General features: G+C 40.0%; 1 protein-coding gene across 1 annotated transcript; it reads left to right on the top strand.

Moving 5' to 3' along the window:
* The first annotated feature begins 6,759 nt into the window (after positions 1-6,759).
* aqp3a (aquaporin 3a) lies at positions 6,760-13,568 on the top strand. The gene is made up of 6 exons (XM_071526489.1): positions 6,760-6,933; positions 10,726-10,852; positions 11,148-11,285; positions 11,434-11,549; positions 11,728-11,945; positions 12,194-13,568. Exons 1-6 carry the CDS (start codon positions 6,826-6,828, stop codon positions 12,399-12,401), a joined length of 915 nt encoding a protein of 304 aa, XP_071382590.1. The 5' UTR covers positions 6,760-6,825; the 3' UTR covers positions 12,402-13,568.
* The last annotated feature ends 4,986 nt before the right edge of the window (positions 13,569-18,554 follow it).

Genomic DNA, 18,554 nt, shown 5'->3' with positions numbered 1-18,554 from the left:
ACAGAATCAGAATAAGCAGTAAGTATTATCTAATGTGTTAACACATACTGTACATTAAGCCTACAGCTATTTTCAGAACACAATTTCAACTACTATAGTTCTAGTTTAGCATCATGAGTAGTTGAAATTACATTCTATCTTCTGCTGTCTGAATAGTGTGTTGTCCCCATTTATTTAATCAGACACAAGCAATACCATCCTTGAAAAATGGCATAATATCCTGGAATGGTGTATAAAATACTGAATAAAAATTTGCCTCCTAAATCATTTATTGGCCCACTGAACTCCTTCTGAACAGGACGTACTACACTGTGTTCTAAGTAACAGTATCTTCTATTTCTTGGTCTGTCATTTGCATCTCCAGACATGCCAGAACACTGTTCACATAGTTATCTGGAACAGGAGCTCTTTTGAATTTTGATTTGATAGATTGTTTGTTTGGCTTCACTTTAGTCATCTCGTTATGTTTGCACAAAACGGGAATTAAACACAATTAAGTGTAAGGCCTTTCAAAAGAAAAATGTTTTAAGAAGCTGTTTGGATGGAGAAGGAGCGTAGTGTGTGAGATTTATGTGTTGCGTGACAGTCTGTGGTTTGGTTGGGTGCAACTCTCTATAAGATTCGTCTAAGATTTCACTCTGAGCAGCTTCCACAGGTTACTGAGGGGGCAAAAACATTTGAGATGCAGGATAAGGATTGAGTTTGGTCAAGGTACAAAATATGGTTGAAGAGTAATACATGTAACTGGGATATCCGATTACAAACGTGCTCACTGTAATGTATTACTAGAAAAAGAAAAAAAGTACCGCTGAAAAAAAGGGAAAGGTTTTCTCTGCCATCTTTTCATTGAGTTATCTGATCAAGTTTCATCAAGATCATTTCTTATCACCAAAACCGAAATGTGGGCAAGGGATCATTGATTATTTCCATAGCCTGTGATACTACAGACATAATAAGACTAACTACTCTAGATGTGACATTGTTTCAAGGGATAAAAGCCTAAACTATATAATGCAGTCGGCAATGGATATAAAGACTGCAGAATAATGGCTGGAAGCATCATATTCCTCTTAGCTGTTGTGTTGAGCCTTACTTGACACCATCATATCTCCTTTGCTCAGTGTAAACACATGAGATTATGAATACAACTTTAGACAATTTAAAATGAAGGTTGATGATTGTTGCTGATAACACAATTAATTTCTAGTCTATACATTAGGAAATAAATATAGAATTTGTTTAAATATACAGTATATCCTATGAAATTTGTATCTAAAAATAATTATGTGAGGGGTCATTCTTGTTCTTGTGTGATATCAATTCTTGTGTGATGGTTTCTCCTTCATTATAAAACAAAGCAGGTCTTTTTACATGTGCATCAATTAGATGATGATTCATGTGATGATCAGTAGAACATTGACCCACAGTTATTTTGTCATATCATCATTGTTCCTCTACACCAGTGATTCTGAAATCACTGATCACAGACCCCTGATTTAGTCCACATTAGGGCCACGGACCAGATTTTTATTGTTAGATATGATTTTGTCCAGAATTCCATGACTGTCTGTATTGTAGGTAGAGAGATAACAGTGAAACTATGATCAAAACAGTCATTCTTCTACATTCTCTCTCTTGTGTTAACTTCTTGTTGATGAAGTAGTGGTGAAGTTTAACAATTCAGTTTGCTGGGGACCCCCTGGTACCCCCTCAAGGACCACTGGTGGTCCCCGGACCCCATGTTGAGAACCACTGCTCTACACTATTATACTGTGTTGGTTGATGATGAATTGTTCAATATTTGTGAACAATAAACAAATTCTTTCAGAATGTCACATTTCAGATATGTGTCATAATAAGTGTGTTTTTGTGTGTCTGCAGTTGTTGACAAAGAAAGCATTCTCTTTAATTACAGCCCCGTGTAATTATGGAGAAAGTGGAAATGTACTGGAGAAAGGCTTCATACGCCACCCACAGGACTCCAGTGTATCACGGAGAAAGCATTCTATCACAAATTATATTAACCTGACTTGGGTGTATATATTTGGCTTATGAATGTGCATCAATAGCAATTGTTTGCATCGCTCAACAGAATATCCCAAGGGTGATTTTTGCAATGAACCCATCTTGACAAATAGCGATGATCAATATTTAGTTGACATTTGAGATTTAGATGCTAATGACACACCTCACACGTCCATTTGTCACAAGCTCCTGTCTGGACAAAGACAATGCAGGCGGTTGTGTCTGCATGAACCTGGATAACCCACAAACTTCATGTACTGAGAGAGATAAAGGCAAACAGATCTTACTCAAACTGTCTGGATGCTGATTCACTGAGAGAATCATGAGAAATTTTTGCCGGGAATCTGATTTTGCAAGGAGATAAAAGACCAGCACATATGCAAAGCACCACAGTCTGGTGGCAGTTCATGAGTCATGGATATCATGAATTGACATGACTTTAATTTCTCTTTTTCACAGTGTGAGTTGAAACCGAGCCAAGCTTTCGTCATTTGGCCCTGCTGCCAGGCCACAGTGGTTGGCAGATTCTCAGTTATTATGTCGCTCATTATTTGATTGCAAACCGCAGTAAGCCATAAACAGAACAAATCCCCTAGAATCGCATTGCAGTGGAAATTTACTTTTTTTCTACTCTATCATTTTCCAAGATAATATATTTATGATACAGAACAAACCAATGCAGTGGTTGCGCAGTGGCTAAATAATCCCTGATAATTGTTTGATCAAAAAGCTTTGCTGAAGTAACACAGTCATATTTGCACATTGACTCATGCACTTTTACTTACTTTTACTTCCAATTTTATGTAAGTTTTTAACCCTTATGTCTGTTTATTTGTTTTTATGGGGTATGTCTTTTTATGTCTTTTTTTCCTCTTTTATGAGCCACATCAAAGACAATTTTCTGTCATGCTTTGTGATAGACAATAAAGTTTCTGACTCCGAATCTGAAGTAGAAGGAGATCTGAAACCATGAGTCGGAGAGTTTCCTGCCCCACTTTCAGGACTCTCAACCAGCTGTCATAAATGTATTAATCCTTTAACATGAGTAGTAGTTGTCACTAACATCTCTCTCTTTGGGCTGAGGCTGTCTGCCAAAGTGTGCTGTCTGTTTGAGAGCTATCAATCAGTCTTCACTTATCCATACCTGTCCTGTCCTCCACCTCCTCGTGGAAAACAACTGTCGGGCTGGCACTCCTACTGGGGGCAAGCACATCTGGTAGACACATGGTGCATACATCACAAACATAATAAAAAAGTGGCCAGTGCCATTTGATAAAGAACTTAGCGTTCTCTCCAGTGGTTCTAACCTCTTCTTTAAAAAAACAACAACAACAACAAAAAACACTGGATCTTACGGCAGTATCTTGATTTTTCAGCCTTGTTGCTTCGAAAAGTAGACAGAAATTCATCTTGTTGGTTTTTATAGCTTTCCCTCATGTTTGTGGGTACCACCATTCGGTTTTTTTTCCCTCCTTTTCACTGTCCTGTTCCTGAGCCAGACTATTCCAGGAAAAGCTGTTTAAAACCATGTGGCCCAAAAATGCAGCTCTTTTGGCCTACTTCAGCCATGGGATTCCTACTTGAAGATTGAATGTGGAAAACTAGAGCAGAAAAGCCAAAAGAAAGTAAAATATATATATATATATATATATATATATGTGCACCAACACAGCAGGGTCTCAATATTTATGATAAGAAAAATACATTAATCAAAATTAGTCAGTCAAGGCTGAAGACTAAAGGGGCTTTTTGCAATCAGGACCCCAAACGCTTTGGAGCAGAAAGAATCAGAATCAATATCTTTTAAATCAAATGTTAAAACTTCTTTTTATAGACTGCTTTTATGTGATGTCGTATCTCTTTATCTTGTGGTTCCTTCTTACTTTTACTTGTTTTATGAGTATGATAGGCCTATTTAATTTTATTTTATTGTTAAAGCACTTTGTAAACTTTGTTTACAAGATACAAACAAAATATATATTATTCTTTTTTTCACCTGCTTATTCCTCTTCAGCGGTAAAAGGGAGGTGAAGCCTATCCCATCATGCGTTGGGCAGAAGGCAGGAAGACACTGTGGACAGGTTGCCAGACAGGGCTAACACCAATACACAGACAATCACTCACTCACATATTTAGAGTGTGCAGTCCACCTGACTTGCATGTCTGGACTGTGGGAGGAAACCCATGCAAACACAGGGAGAGCATGCAAACTCCACACAGAGAGGGCCAGGGATCGAGCCGGGTCCTTCATGCTGTGAGGCAACAGTGCTAACCACGGGCCACCTATTATTTATTATTATTCCCCATTAACATTGAAAAACTCTTGGGTTCAAATGTTATGAGCCACAGTGAAAACCCGGAGTATTTTTGAGTCCAATTCTTTCACAAAAAGCTCCATATCCGCATCACTTGAGTTGAATTTGGATCCCGAAGACACCTTTCACCCAAATTCTGTTGATATAAATCCTCACAGATGGCACTACCGTATTTTTTATGAGCTTGTCATCTTCTTCCGTCCCTCCCTTCTTTGAGCTTGCGTTACAGCAGTTCACTTTAAACAGTTGCGCAACACGCATGACGCAGGAATGGGTGACGCCTGCTCCTAGATTGACATGACTCAGACGGCCTCAGGGTGCACGGGTGATGAGGCCTATCGTCAATCTGTAATTTGCTAAACCATTGTTTTGACCATGTTCTACCAGGAAAATACAGCAGAAATACTGCATGCCGGTGCAATGGAATATTTTCACAGAAAGCAATATGCTGGCTCAACAAATATCGGTTTGTTTTTTACCTGGGATAGGGGTGATATATTTTGAAATGTGAATGTGTTCAAATGAACCCTTCAGACTAAAAATACTGTAATCAGAAATATTCCCTTTAAAGGAATAGTTCACCCCAAAATGAAAATTCACTCATTATCTACTCACCCTCATGTCAGTCAAAACACTGGTGAAGCTTGTATGTCAATATAACACACAGCGTGTTAACTAGTGCAGCTCCAGGTCAAGGCTTCTCCAAAACCACTAAAGTGGCCGGGACTTCTTTAGATTTCCAAAAAGGGTGAAAAATGCAGCATAATCCAAGAGGAGAATATTTGCATCAGTTATGTAATTGATATTTATTTAAGCTTATTGGCTAAAAGTTGTTGTGTATGCGTGACACCGAAAAGTTAAATAAAGAGTGAGAATGCCACATCTTGGCATCATGGGTATCATGTAAAATTTGACTTTTGACCACTTTATACTTGTAATTACAGTATTTCCAGCAGCATTTGAAGGCAGCATCTGCTTGCTACTGTAGGATGACTGTAGGTGATTGTCAGTGAGGAAAACCTAAAAGATAATGAGGTAAATATTGAACTTTTGGATCCGCAGTGCAATTGTTTGGCTTCCGAACACTTGGATCATGCTGCACAAGCTGTTTGGAGTAATTTTATGGTTATTTTCTAGTCCCAAAAAGTTTCCTGGCCACTTAAGTTCTTTTGGAGAAGGCTTGACATGGAGCTGCGCTAGCTAACTTGCCGTGGGTTAAGTAGACATACAAACTTCACCGGTGTTTCAACTGACATGCGGGTGAGAAGATAATGAGTGAATTTTCATTTTGGGGTGAGCTGTTGCTTTAACCATTGTTTGCATTGCACAGAGCCAGTTGAAGTCCTCCATGCCTAAGTAATCTACACAGATAAAGCCACAATATTGTTTTGTGGTTTAATGTCCAGGTGATCGAAGGTGATAATGTACTCCACTGTCATAACAAAATAGGCATAGACCAAACTGAACAAAAGTACTCCAAACAGAGTAAATGGTACACTGATTCCTACTGATAGAGGCATGGCTGTGGCCTTTTATAAATGGAAATGTTCTCACACCTCTATTGAAACCAGACAAAGCAGGAATAATATGCGGTGATGAAGTTTCAGACAGAGGACAATAGACCTGGTCAGAGAAAAGGAGCAGAGAGACAGAGAGGGAGGGAAAGACAGAGACGTGCGTGGAGGGGGGTGAACCAGAAAGGGCTGTGAAAGGGTATGTATTACAGTTATGTGAGACAGAGTGTGTGTGTGTGTGTGTGTGTTTGTATTTCTACATTTAAGAGGACCACATGTCCTCACAAGGATATAAAGATGTGGAAAAACTGCCAAAGTGAGGACATTTTTTCTAAGAAGCTATTTTAGGGTTAAGGCTTGGGATTAGGGTTAAAGTTAGAATAAGGATTAGGTTTAGTTTTGGGTAAGGGTTAAGGTTAAGGTTAATTCATTGTTAGGGGCTGGATTTAGCGTTAAGGGTAGAAGTAGGATTAGGATTAGATTAGGGTACGGGTTAAGGTGAAGGTTAGGCATGTAGTGGAGAGGGTTACATTTCGGGTTAGGGGTTAGGGAATGAATGTAGTCAATGAAGGTCCTCACAAGTATCGTAATACAAACGTGTATGTGTGTGCGTGAGTGTGTGTGTGTGTGTGTGTGTGTGTGTGTGTGTGTGTGTGTGAGAGAGAGAGAGAGAGAAAGAGAGAGAGAGAGAGAGAAAGAGAGACAGAGAGAGAGAGAGACAGAGAGAGAGAGAGAGACAGAGAAAGGGAGAGAGAGAGTGAGAGTGAGAAAAAGAGAGTGAGGCATAGGGTGACAGGGAGGGAGGCGTGGTGCAGAGGGTGGGGTTGGACTCTGTTTGGCACCAGCCCAAGCCCATCTTTGGCTTTATAAGAGGAGGAGGCCAGTGCTCCCAACATCACAGCCACTCAGGAGGACATAACTACCCACGGTGCCTTTCTCCTCGCAGTCTCCTCAGCCTCTAGCAAGACAACATGGGCAGACAGAAGATGTACTTGGACAAGCTGGCACGGTTCTTCCAGATCCGCAACCTGCTGCTTCGCCAGGCCCTGGCAGAGTGTCTCGGCACCCTAATCCTGGTGGTAAGTGTGTGTGTGTGTGTGTGTGTGTGTGTGTGCGCATGAGTGTGTGCGTGCGTGAGTGTGTGTATACATGCAAATTACATCACATTATTTTATCTTGAAATAGAGGTTTAATGATAAAAAAAAGAGCAAAGAAATGCCAAGTGCTAAGTGAAAAGTTAGAAAGTCTATAGTTTCTAACATAAAGGAGTTTTTGAATGTGAATTGAACTTCTGCACTTTTCAAAGAGTACTTTGTTTTCATTAAGTACCCTTACCATGACATTTTTCTCTATTTTTTTGTCAAGGTTTATTGATTTTTCAATTGCTGTCAACTGTTCTCTGTGTGACAGCTTTTGTTTTGTGCCTTTTTTCTGCTGCCATGGTTGAAGAGTGATGAATGATCTGGGCAAGAAAATGCATGTAATTTATAAACTGTGCATAGACTTCAAAGGGAGTGAAGTGACATTCTATGTATTACACTGAGCCATCGATTACTCTCTAAGTGTATGAAGGTATGATTACTTATATTGGCAAACTGAGTTGAGCGCAAACAGGTTAGTAACAGGTTGTTCTGGGCAGCATTCACTGTGAGCATAATAATATTTACAACTGCACCACTGTGAACACAATATTTGCTAGGAGGTAGGCTCCAGGATCCAGGACTCACAAACTCGCATGACTTCATTTTGTCATCTTTAAGTGAGTTAGGGGTGTGTGTGTGTGTGTGTGTGTGTGTGTGTGTGCGTGCATGCATGCGTGTGTGAACGTACTGTATGTGCATGCAGCATTGAGTGTGTCTGTTCACAAAAATGTTGTTTTTTTGGACAAACTATTATTATTGCGCTTTTATGTTTGATTGACAATGTAATCATTCTGTATCTAAGGAGTTAAGTTTCATATTACTCTATGAAACATTAGCAGCAAGAAACACCAACTCTGCCACAGACTCATGCACTCTAATATGTCAAGTGAAAATGTGATTGAATAGCAGCACTTTATCAAACTTCTCCCCAAAAACCATGAAAGCTTAAGTCATGGCTCTTATTTGCAGCTGTTTAGGTTTAACACCAGTATTAGAATATGGGATACTGTTCAGCAGCAGAGACAGAAACTTCATTTGGCCATTGAATAAAATTAATCCAGACTCTTGGTTATCTGCCCTATTAAACAAACATAACAATATAAATAGACTTACAGCTTTCAAATTAGTTCTCAGAGGCTACTCTTATATTTGAACTTACTCCAGTCTTGGCAGTCGGCACTTAGGTAAACGGAGGTTCAAACCTAATACTTTAAATTCTAGTGTACAACCCAGAGGCTCCTGTAGTGCTTTAACTTTCACTATGCGGCTCAGAGAGTTTAGTGACTCACTGGCTTACTTAGTGATTAATAAAGTAGTTGATGAATTAATTTAATAGCACCTTTCATGCTGAGACATAATCCAAGTCTAAGTATTTTTAAGTATTTTAATGATCATTCATAGTTCCCACCAACAGGATAACTTACACCAGTCTAGTCATGATTTACGGTAGCTTAGCTATAATGTATAAATAAGTTAATGGGATATTACTCCTCATCACATAAACAAAGATATGCAATGGGAAACGACTAGATAAAGGATCAAGGAGTGAAATCTCCAGTATTTTTCCTCACTAGTCATTGTCACATTCCTCACAAGTCAGCAGCTGATTTTGCATGTGAAGTGACAATGGATGGGACAGGCAGGTGTGGCACGTCCATGCAATAGGTGACACATGTAGATGGCAGCACTGGGAGGGACAGTGGCAGAACAATAGGTAACACATGATGAGCATGCCTGACATATTTTGATTTCCTCTATTAGAGATATAACTCTGTTCCTCTCCTTCTCTCTCATCAAATATAAGCCTGTCAATATATTAATGTACTACAGTGACAGATCAAGCAAGTTGTTAATGAGTGATCAACGGTTAGTGTTGGATGATTTGAGGAGAGGTGAAGTGTATGGGGGGGGGGGTGTTTCTGTGGGTGTGTTTGGGTGTGTCATCAATTTTTCTGTTCACACCCATATAGAGGACTGTGTAGTCAGGGGGGCATGTGGCCTAAAGGGTCTTCGTTGTTCTTGAAGATCACCATAGGGTGATGATGTCTCTTTTAGTGTCCTGCTGGAACTTTTTTTTTTTTTAACAGTGTTAGAATTTAAAGGACGAAACAATGAAGTCTTAAAATAGCCACTCACTCCACAATTACACCCTCGTCACATTCACAAAATGTGTGTTTTCCACTCAAGTTACTGTTCGCCTGCCATGACCTGAATAGTAGCTCTCAGGGAGCTTCTGAGCTTCTTTACCCCGAATTTGAACAGAGCATACAGGTAGTGATTTAGGGACTGGTTCCAGGCCAGCAGCTTTTTTTGCTTTCAGCCCCAGAGCTCCTAAATAAATGGCAAAGGCATTTCAATAGGTTGGCTGCTGTGAGGCTTCTATGACTCAGTCTAACCTCTCCCACTGTGCTAATGGCTGAGAGTAGCTGGACCAGCTGAATCAGCCAACTGAATAGTTGTAAGAACACAGTCTAAACTTGTTTAACACACTGTACACACATTCACTGCTGGCTTTGAACTTTTTAGAGTAAGAAATAATAACAATTGCACACAGATTCACAGTAGGATTTAAGAATATCCTTTCTGGTGGAATCTGATCTTACTAAGTCAGCTGGCGCTTGCAGGCTAATGGCCCATCATTTGCAATCAGATGCCTCTGACATTCAGAAACCCTCAGTGAAGAAGTTCTGAGTTAAAGTGATACATCTCTGTTTATGCATGAACATCAGTGTGCAACACCAACACACTCCAAATACTAGCAAAGTACATTGCTAACATGGGGCTAATGTACTTAGTACTTTTCCACTGATGGCTGGTCTCATCAGGAGCAGAACAGAGTTTAGACTGGGCCCAGTGGCGGTGAACGTCCCTTAGGCGCCAGCCCCTCTGTGTGGTTCCCTAAAGCTAACCTCAACATCTGAGTCCTGCGGTGTTACTGAAATGCTTCCTCTTCGGGGGGCTTCCAGACCAGCAGCCTCAGCAAGGGCCACACACACTTCCTTTATCAAGCAGATACAAAGAGGACACTCAGAATCACACACACACATACTTACACATGCACAGTACCCGGTGGATATGTGACCCACTTGGCAATTCTATCGCTACTGCTAATGACAAAACATACTGCAAAACCTACTTCCTTTGACTGAATCGATCATGTTTCTGCCCAGTAGCACATACTTTTTCCCCCTTTTCCCTCTTGCAAAGTGGAAACTCCTTTCAGGATTGAAGTGTTTTTTTCCCCCCGATAACACAACAGGATACTGACAGCAGCAATTCTTGCTGAGTCAATGTCAACACATTGACATTTCTCTACATATCCTCTCATGTCCCATTATAAACACAATGGAGCCCATTTAATCGGAATGGGTCTCAGTTTCACTGGTTTCACTGATAATGATCACATCCCCTCTCGTCACCCCTTGGCCTGACCTTCATTGGTGACAAAGCAGTAAATGTACAGTATTCATGGTTTGTTCCTTTTAGAGGGGCATGTGCAGCACTGAGATTGGTGTTGACGTGTTGTCTCTATACCCTTGTGCTTGAATATGCTAAAGCCCTCCTACTGCAGAGTGAACACCTTAGGGTCCTTTCATGTCAAAAAAAGATAAATTAATACTTTTGCTGCTTGTATTAGAATACACAGCACGAGTATCTATTGTAGAACATGTGAAGCTGTTCTCTCTGTTTAGGACACAATGTAAACCTGTTTTTCTCCTCTCTTCCCAGATGTTTGGCTGTGGTGCTGTAGCCCAGCTGGTGCTGAGCAGTGGCTCCCATGGCATGTTCCTCACTGTCAACTTTGCTTTCGGCTTCGCTGCCACCTTAGGCATCCTGGTCTGTGGCCAAGTGTCAGGTAAGCAAATACTTATACACAAACCCAGTAGTCAGAGTTTTCCAATGAATCATTTGATAGGATTTTATTATGAGGGTGTAGACATCATTGCATTTTGAGCAATACATATCTCAGGCAAATTCATTGTGCGTGAGTTGCATCACATTTTAACCTGTTTAGGTAACTGGCTGTGGAATGAAATTGCTATTCTGTATTAGAAATTATTTTTGTCTGTATTTAGGCAATGCTATAGCACTGTAATGCGTTGGGTTATAAAAATGTGTTAACATGCTGTCTTCATGTGCCTTTTTTGCAGGTGGCCATCTGAACCCTGCTGTGACCTTTGCCCTGTGCCTGCTTGGGAGAGAGCGCTGGAGAAAGTTCCCCATGTACTTTGCCTTCCAGACACTCGGTGCTTTCCTGGGCGCTGCCATAATCTTTGGCATGTACTATGGTGAGGGATGTTTCAAGACATGAATTTCAAGAAACAATCTCTTTACAACCAATATGAATGGATGTATGTCATAGATTAGAAGTGTGCCATTTACTGGTCTAAACAAAGAAGAGTTTCATGCTTTATTTTATTCTCTGCCTCCCATTAGATGCCCTGTGGGACCATCCTGGGAATTTCAATGTGACTGGGCCAAATGCCACAGCTGGCATCTTTGCTACCTATCCTGGAAAACATCTCACCCTTGTCAACGGCTTCTTTGATCAGGTAGACTTTCTAGATATGGAGAAAACCTGGGAACAGTGCTCAAACAGGCACTCAGCCCATTCTCCAGTCTAGTCATAGACAACTTCCAGATGCTAAAGTTTGATTTTCCAAAAGAAGCTGCTACAACCCAGGTATCCACCTCACTATTCCTTCTAATATCCACCACTCTTCTCTATAGATCATTGGCACAGCAGCGCTGATCGTGTGTATCCTGGCTATTGTGGATCCATACAACAACCCCATACCCCAGGGACTGGAGGCCTTCACTGTGGGCTTTGTGGTTCTGGTCATTGGACTGGCTATGGGCTTCAACTCTGGGTATGCTGTCAACCCTGCCAGGGACCTGGGACCACGTCTTTTCACCGCTATGGCTGGCTGGGGCATGGACGTTTTCACGTGAGTCCTCCTTGCAAAAATGTTATGCATTTCCTCTTCCATTCTCTTAATCTCTATCTCCTCGACACCACTTTCACCATCACAGCTTGTCCTGTGGTGTAGTACATTATTCACCATCTCTTGACCCTCTTTTATGACTCTCGTGTGTGTTGTTTATCTCGTATAATGCCTTCATATACATTAAATTGGATTTCCCTGTGGGTAAAGTAAGACTCATTCAAAGACTTATCTCTTTTCTCCCTCCTCAGTGCTAGGAACTGCTGGTTCCTGGTGCCCATCTTTGCCCCATTCCTCGGCACCATCATTGGTGTGATGGTCTACCAGCTCACGGTTGGCTTCCACGTGGAGGGAGAGGTGCGCGACCGGGAGGAGAAAGCGCAGGAGAGCGAGAGACTCCGACTCACCAACGTCGCCACCAACGACAACCCCAAAGAAGGCACCAAGGAGATGTCATGAGTGCGCTACAGAAATAGCTACAGACACTAATACATGCACATTCTGTAAATACACACACATACACCAGCATTTTGCCCTTCCAGCCACTACTGGCCTTTCCAAACCACCTTTACAGCTACTGGGACACGTCCCAAGACAGCTGTGTGTTTGAGAGAACAGTCATAGGTGAAATGGTCCTCAATCTGTTCAATCCACTTCCTTTATATCGTCCTGTGATTGTATTATATTGTAGAGGAATGATTGTGTTTGAGCGTAGAGGGGAGAAACACAACTTCAAGAACACAGAATTACATTAATTCTTTGAAGAAATTAAAATTTGGATCTTAGTGTCTTTAGTACTCCTGTTTGGACAGTATTGTATGCTTTATACCAATGTAGTTTTACATAGGGTTTTTTTTTATAGTTTGACATATTTACATAGATGTATTTAGGCGGATGTACATGTGTACAATTTCTATGTGTTTTTCTCAGTCCAGAACCTTTCAATGTTAACGTTCTCAATTCAGGGAAATTGTCTTTTCATTTTCAAAATTGAACCTAGAGGTCGATGTCTGTAAATGAGGATGTGGTTGAGAAGAATGCTGTACAGTTCAAGTACAGTACAGGTAATTGCTGGCAAGGTAACAAGATCCTATCTAGATAACTATCAGGTGTCTGTCTGCTCTATTGTTTAGAGCTGACAAATGGTGGTGAAGCTATGCATCCAACAACCTTTAATTGTTTAACTTCACCACTGCGGTCTTAAAGCAGCTATCTTCAAGCTGCTATCTTCCACGATGCACTTTCTTGGCACTGTAAATGAACTATCCAGTAATTGTTAAAAGAGCTGACAGCCACTGTGATACGTCCTCAGCTGGGGAACCTATCATTTCCCCATCAGAAGCTATTTTAGCTTCCCAATTTCATGCTTGTAAATATCAGTGTATTACCAAATGGTAATAACTACTGCTTTCACTCTGACCTATGCAGGGATGTACCAAATCAGTCTGTCTTAATTTCACCATGATTTTTGGTTCTTTTCTGTCTTCTGACACGTCTGTACCTTGTGTATCACTCCATGGTAGGGTGCTAAACTGGGCTGTGAGATCTTTTGTATTTTGTTTGTCGGTCGAGGGGAGATGCTTTTGTACTGATATAATAAAGTTCCTTTTTTATTGTTGCCTAAAATGTGGGTCATGGGATGATGTTACACTCTTTTTTCTGTTCTCTCTTCTTTCTCACAACTGGTCCTTAGTTATGGCAGTGACTATAAGCAGATAACAGATACGTTTCTCCTCTGTCTAGCCGCCTGGAATCCTGTACTTCATTATACTTAAAGGGGATATGTTAAGAATAAAAAATTTTGAATGTTATATGTAGACAGATATGTAGAAAAATGTATTTGGCCAGTGCTGTTTTAAGAGTAGACAGTCAAAACATGAGTCACAGATAAATGTGCAGATATTGCATATTCAAAAAATCCATTCACTTTTACAGGCAGTTTCAGATTATCTGCAGTTAAACTTTAAGTCTTTATGTCTTTATCTGTTAAAGACATCACAACTGGAAATGGTATTGATTCACACTTCTCCCTTTACAAAGGTGTAAATACTGTACTTCCAATCAGATGTTTTGCACCCTTTTAAAAGCAGGTTTTGGGTCAGGGTGGGGTGTGGGGTTTCTGGGAGTCCTCTACTCAGCAGGTTTCAGTTATTTGAATGGGGGAAGGGAGGGGATTTATTCTTTTGATTCAGTCTTCAGATTTCTTTATTAGGTAAACCAGATTTATTTGAAAAACAACATGAATCACATCAGTCTTATCCAGAGGCATAGTACATTTGAAAGTGAATTCATGCTAAGACTAATTAATACAAAGCCTCTACATTACATTAATATTACATAACTTAAGTACTTTATTTACAAGTCATTTAACCAGATCAAGGTCAAAAAAGACCTATGGTTTTGGAGAATGCAGTATCATAACAAACATGTTTCAGACAAAGCAAGAGTCTGTTGTCAGCCCATGATCAAAATACCACAGTAACTGCATACTACATCAGGCAAAAATAATCAGTAATTGTATATGATAATTCACAGTCAAGAGTCCATCAGCAGTGTACAAAGTTACAGGCAGAGCAAGAGAACTGGGTTAAACATAGAGATCTCTCCATTCGCTCAGCTGTGCTCTTTAATAATGATTTTATGTTCCCACAGGAAGACCTGCTCCGTCATTATGCAGCGCACAGCAGCATTTTACACTGCTATTTCAAGGCTACACTTTATTTCCAAGCATACCTCAGTCTCCACACACCAGAAGAACTGGGCCACTGTTCTTACTTCAGTGCATAAATCACATCAGCCTTCTTTCTCCATGCTAAGGGCTCATTCTGATATAAACTTTTGTCTACTTGCCATTCATCCACAAAGTAGGGAGACATGTAAAACACTCACACTATTTATCCATGTCCCTCCTGGTGCATGTCCTTAGATTATCTAAATGCTGCTTCATAATCCTGTAGTCTACTGCCGAATTACATTTCAACTTAATGTTCCCCCTTTTTCAGTTTTCAATAGTGAAATTGTTCATGTAATAGAATCACACAGAAGGCGAGGCCTTGGATTTTGGCAAGCCAGTAGGTCTGAACAGTTTTGTCTAATTAATTCCAACAGGTTTTAGCAGGTCACCTTGCATGTGTGGGAGAGGTTTCCTAGAATGCTTGATTCACCACAAAACACTTGGTATTGTTGTCAAAACAGGACATGTTCATACAAACTTTTTCTTAATGTTGATCACAAAAGGAGACTCAAGTCCTATGACAAATTGACAAACGTGTCAAGAGTTGTAAATGTGATGAAAACATGAATGTGTGCATGAGAAATGATCGAATAGACAAAAAAGACATTTGTAAACTATTGTACCAGATAAACAGCAAATGGGGAAACTATCTCCACTTCTTACAGTGCAGTCAGGCTGCAAACAGAAGCATAATGTGAACATGTTCATGATGAAGTGAAGACACATTACTCATTATTTCAGGCTAAATACTGACTATAATGTATACAAATATAAAGCTATTATCACTGATGCTGTTGGTGACACAAATTCAGTCGCTACTAGTCTGTTATTCTGGTTGATATTTGAAATGCAATGAATCAGGATCACAGACAGGTTTTAGACATACACAACCGAGACACACTTCAATATTGCTGGAGGTGGTCAAAGCCATTAAATCTAAAGGCGCTGAGACATTCAAAAACTCACCATCCTGACATGTGTTTTCTATCATTAGCTGCACTGCCAGGAATGCGTGCCTGAGACTCCATAGGACTTCTATCATTAGATCAGGTTTTATCTATTATGCTTGTGTAAGCTATTGTTTTCAGCAATTTTGCCCTTTACGTTCTCGAATGATTACTTTGGAGTCAGTAGGATTCACTTGGCTCTAAAGGTAGCAGCTGGTCCCTGGCACATTTATCCAACGTTATTTAAGTTACATAATATGGAATTTTTGGTGGATATTGATCGTTGGTATGTACACACCAAAGTACAGTATATTGCTGCTGTGTAGACCTTGCTGGTGGAAAGAATCTCTGGACAAAAAATACACGTCTATTCTGCACCATATATAATACAATAAAGACATGCAAACCATTTACAGCTTCACAGTACATTGTGAATTCTTGTTCAGCCGTATAATTCTATGCTGTCAGTCCCTGGATGAAAAACTCTGTCAATCAATTCGAAAGTGAAAAAATAAAACAAACCAGTGAAGTAAACATAAACTGTGCTCTGATTTTGCATTGGCCTTTTAAGGTTTACACCAGGGTGGGGACCAACTTTGAGAGTGGTTAAGACTCCAGAGTTCAATTGAGCCCAAAAAAAACCTGACTTGCTTCAACAAGCCCAATAGCCAAGACGAAATAAAAGACGGGAAAATTTATATTGATCACAGAGACAGAGCAGACAGGCTTCTAACATTACATCTTATGGCAGATGGCATACCTAGCTCCAATGCAAGCTTGGTTGTAAAAAAAAAAAAGGAACCCACCAAAATATAATAGTAGATATATATAATAGAGCAATATAATAGTGTCAACAACATCTCACATACCAAGTATATTCCTTTTCGCAGACACCTACACCTGTAAAATCCCTGTTAGATCCCCTAGGCCAGGTTGTTCAAGTCAGAGTCTGATGAAAGTATTTGCATCTGGCCACATTTCAACATTGTATAACACGTTTTCACAGGGAAAACAAGCCGATGGAGGTGTGGGAAACACATTACGATGCTTTTATTGACGCGCTTGAAATGATGTATGATTTGAAGTCACTCCTGTAAAATAAATTTATGAACAAGTTGACAGACAGATAGACAGATAGACAGATAGATAGATAGATAGATAGATAGATAGATAGATAGATAGAAGAACTTGCATTGTTTGCATTAAAATGTTTTACTATCCAATAATAAGTCATATGCACAAGTTGTAACAAATGGGTGATATTTATTATCTCTTCTTGCTGGACTTTGATATAGGAAGATTTAGCTTCCTGGGCTAATGCATCCCCTTTTGCTTCAGTAATTTAAATCCATGTGATGTCACAGTACTCCTGTTTACTACTGTTTTTCCGTCGTAGGACAATAAAGTACAGCATATACAGGATTCTGTTTATCGTCCACTGAGAGGGAATCAATCAAATCATGTAACTTATATAGCTTCAGACTCTAAGTATAAGGTGAATTCCACTGGCAAGTTCAGCCAAATTTCAGCCAAAGTTTTACAAAGCCATAAAATGTATCCCAGCTAGCTGTATGGAGTGTCTGGTTCAGACTTGGGCTCTCATGGCCTGTTGTTTTAATACTCAGAGTATGAAACACCTGGAGGGAAGAGTCGCTACCATGTGCTGTTCATGTGTGCTAACCTAAAACAGCACACAGCAGCATTTCCTGCAACGTTTTGAAGCCATAATCCGGGGTTAGTGAAACCAATTTTTCCGGCATCTCCTACTGAAAAGTAGCACATCTGCAAATCAACAAGTCCTCATAACTTTATCAGAGTTGACAAAGTTATTACACCATATTATAGCAATTGCCTCTCTAAAAATGTTGAAGGAAACAGAATGTTGACAGACTGAACCTGTGCACACAAATTCAACAGATGGCATTGTCACACACGTCATCAATAGGGGGTATTCAGCTCACTGCTTCAGTCGGTGTCTAGTCAACAAGGACGCATCAAACTATTTCACCATGTGAGAGATATTTTACTATTTTGCAATAGGTTTGCAACTCATTTTACCTGCAAGTGTGAGTCAATCAGCGTGATGCAGGTAAAATCTAATGAAAACAATAGACATGTACCCACAAGATGGGCAGTGTGTGACACTTTCTCTGGAATGTGGAAATAAATTGAATAGCGAGTATCGTGTATGGCTGAGAAGGAAATGGAGGATGCTCATAGATCTAGAGTCCTTAGAACACATCTGTTTATAGTTCCCTCTTTTTCCCTCTTCAGTTTAATTCAAGTCCCTACGCTGAAAAGTAGAGTCTGCATCATTTCAACAACACAAAGATATTTGGTCATTTGGTTTATTGTTCCTCACTGACAGATTGGTATTTAAATGGAAAACATAGGAGCTAGTTTTCTCGAGTCATATGTAGGTCAGTGCGACCTCGTGAATTCTGCCTCATCTGAGAAGAGTTTCATGTGGTTTAACTGTGATGCTTAGGGATGAGCAGGATGTGGCTGTGGTTACTTGTCCAGCTTTCAGTCTCGTCTCTGGGAGACGACTGTCCTCACAACAGAACTGCACCCTGGCCATTGTGCACCTCTCTCAGATGTGACATCTTCCCAAAACGTTTTTGTGGTATCATGTTGTCTGTAACTGCAGGAGCCATGTGAATATAAAGTTCATCCTTTTTTAACATTTCTGAACAACTGAGTGGGTGTTGTCTGCACTGACCAAAAATACAATTATTTTATCATTTAGCTTGACCTAAAACCACTTACCAATTACATTTCCAGAAAAGCATTAATTTATAGTTGTTTTTCCTATCATTATATAAACCAAATCAGTTTCATATGACACACTATGATGTTTATTATTCATTTATGTAATATCTATGTCAGAATAAATATATTTTTATCTCCTGTAGTAATGGTATTACTATA

This window comes from Centroberyx affinis, unplaced genomic scaffold (genome assembly GCF_046629955.1).
Source record: "Centroberyx affinis isolate AG114_WGS23_722 - 3 ecotype Tasmania unplaced genomic scaffold, CSIRO-AGI_Caff_v1 ptg001415l_1, whole genome shotgun sequence".
In the NCBI taxonomy this organism is placed as follows: domain Eukaryota; kingdom Metazoa; phylum Chordata; class Actinopteri; order Beryciformes; family Berycidae; genus Centroberyx; species Centroberyx affinis.
The sequence above is the reverse complement of the archived record's forward strand: the minus strand, read 5'-3'. Positions and strand labels throughout refer to the sequence as shown.

Excerpts from the sequence above, each read along its gene's own strand:
- aqp3a (XM_071526489.1), top strand. The coding sequence starts at position 6,826 with ATGGGCAGACAGAAGATGTACTTGGACAAGCTGGCACGGTTCTTCCAG. Across the intron at positions 11,550-11,727 it reads TCAACGGCTTCTTTGATCAG|ATCATTGGCACAGCAGCGCT; the intron begins GTAGACTTTCTA and ends TCTTCTCTATAG. Across the intron at positions 11,946-12,193 it reads TGGGGCATGGACGTTTTCAC|TGCTAGGAACTGCTGGTTCC; the intron begins GTGAGTCCTCCT and ends CTCCCTCCTCAG.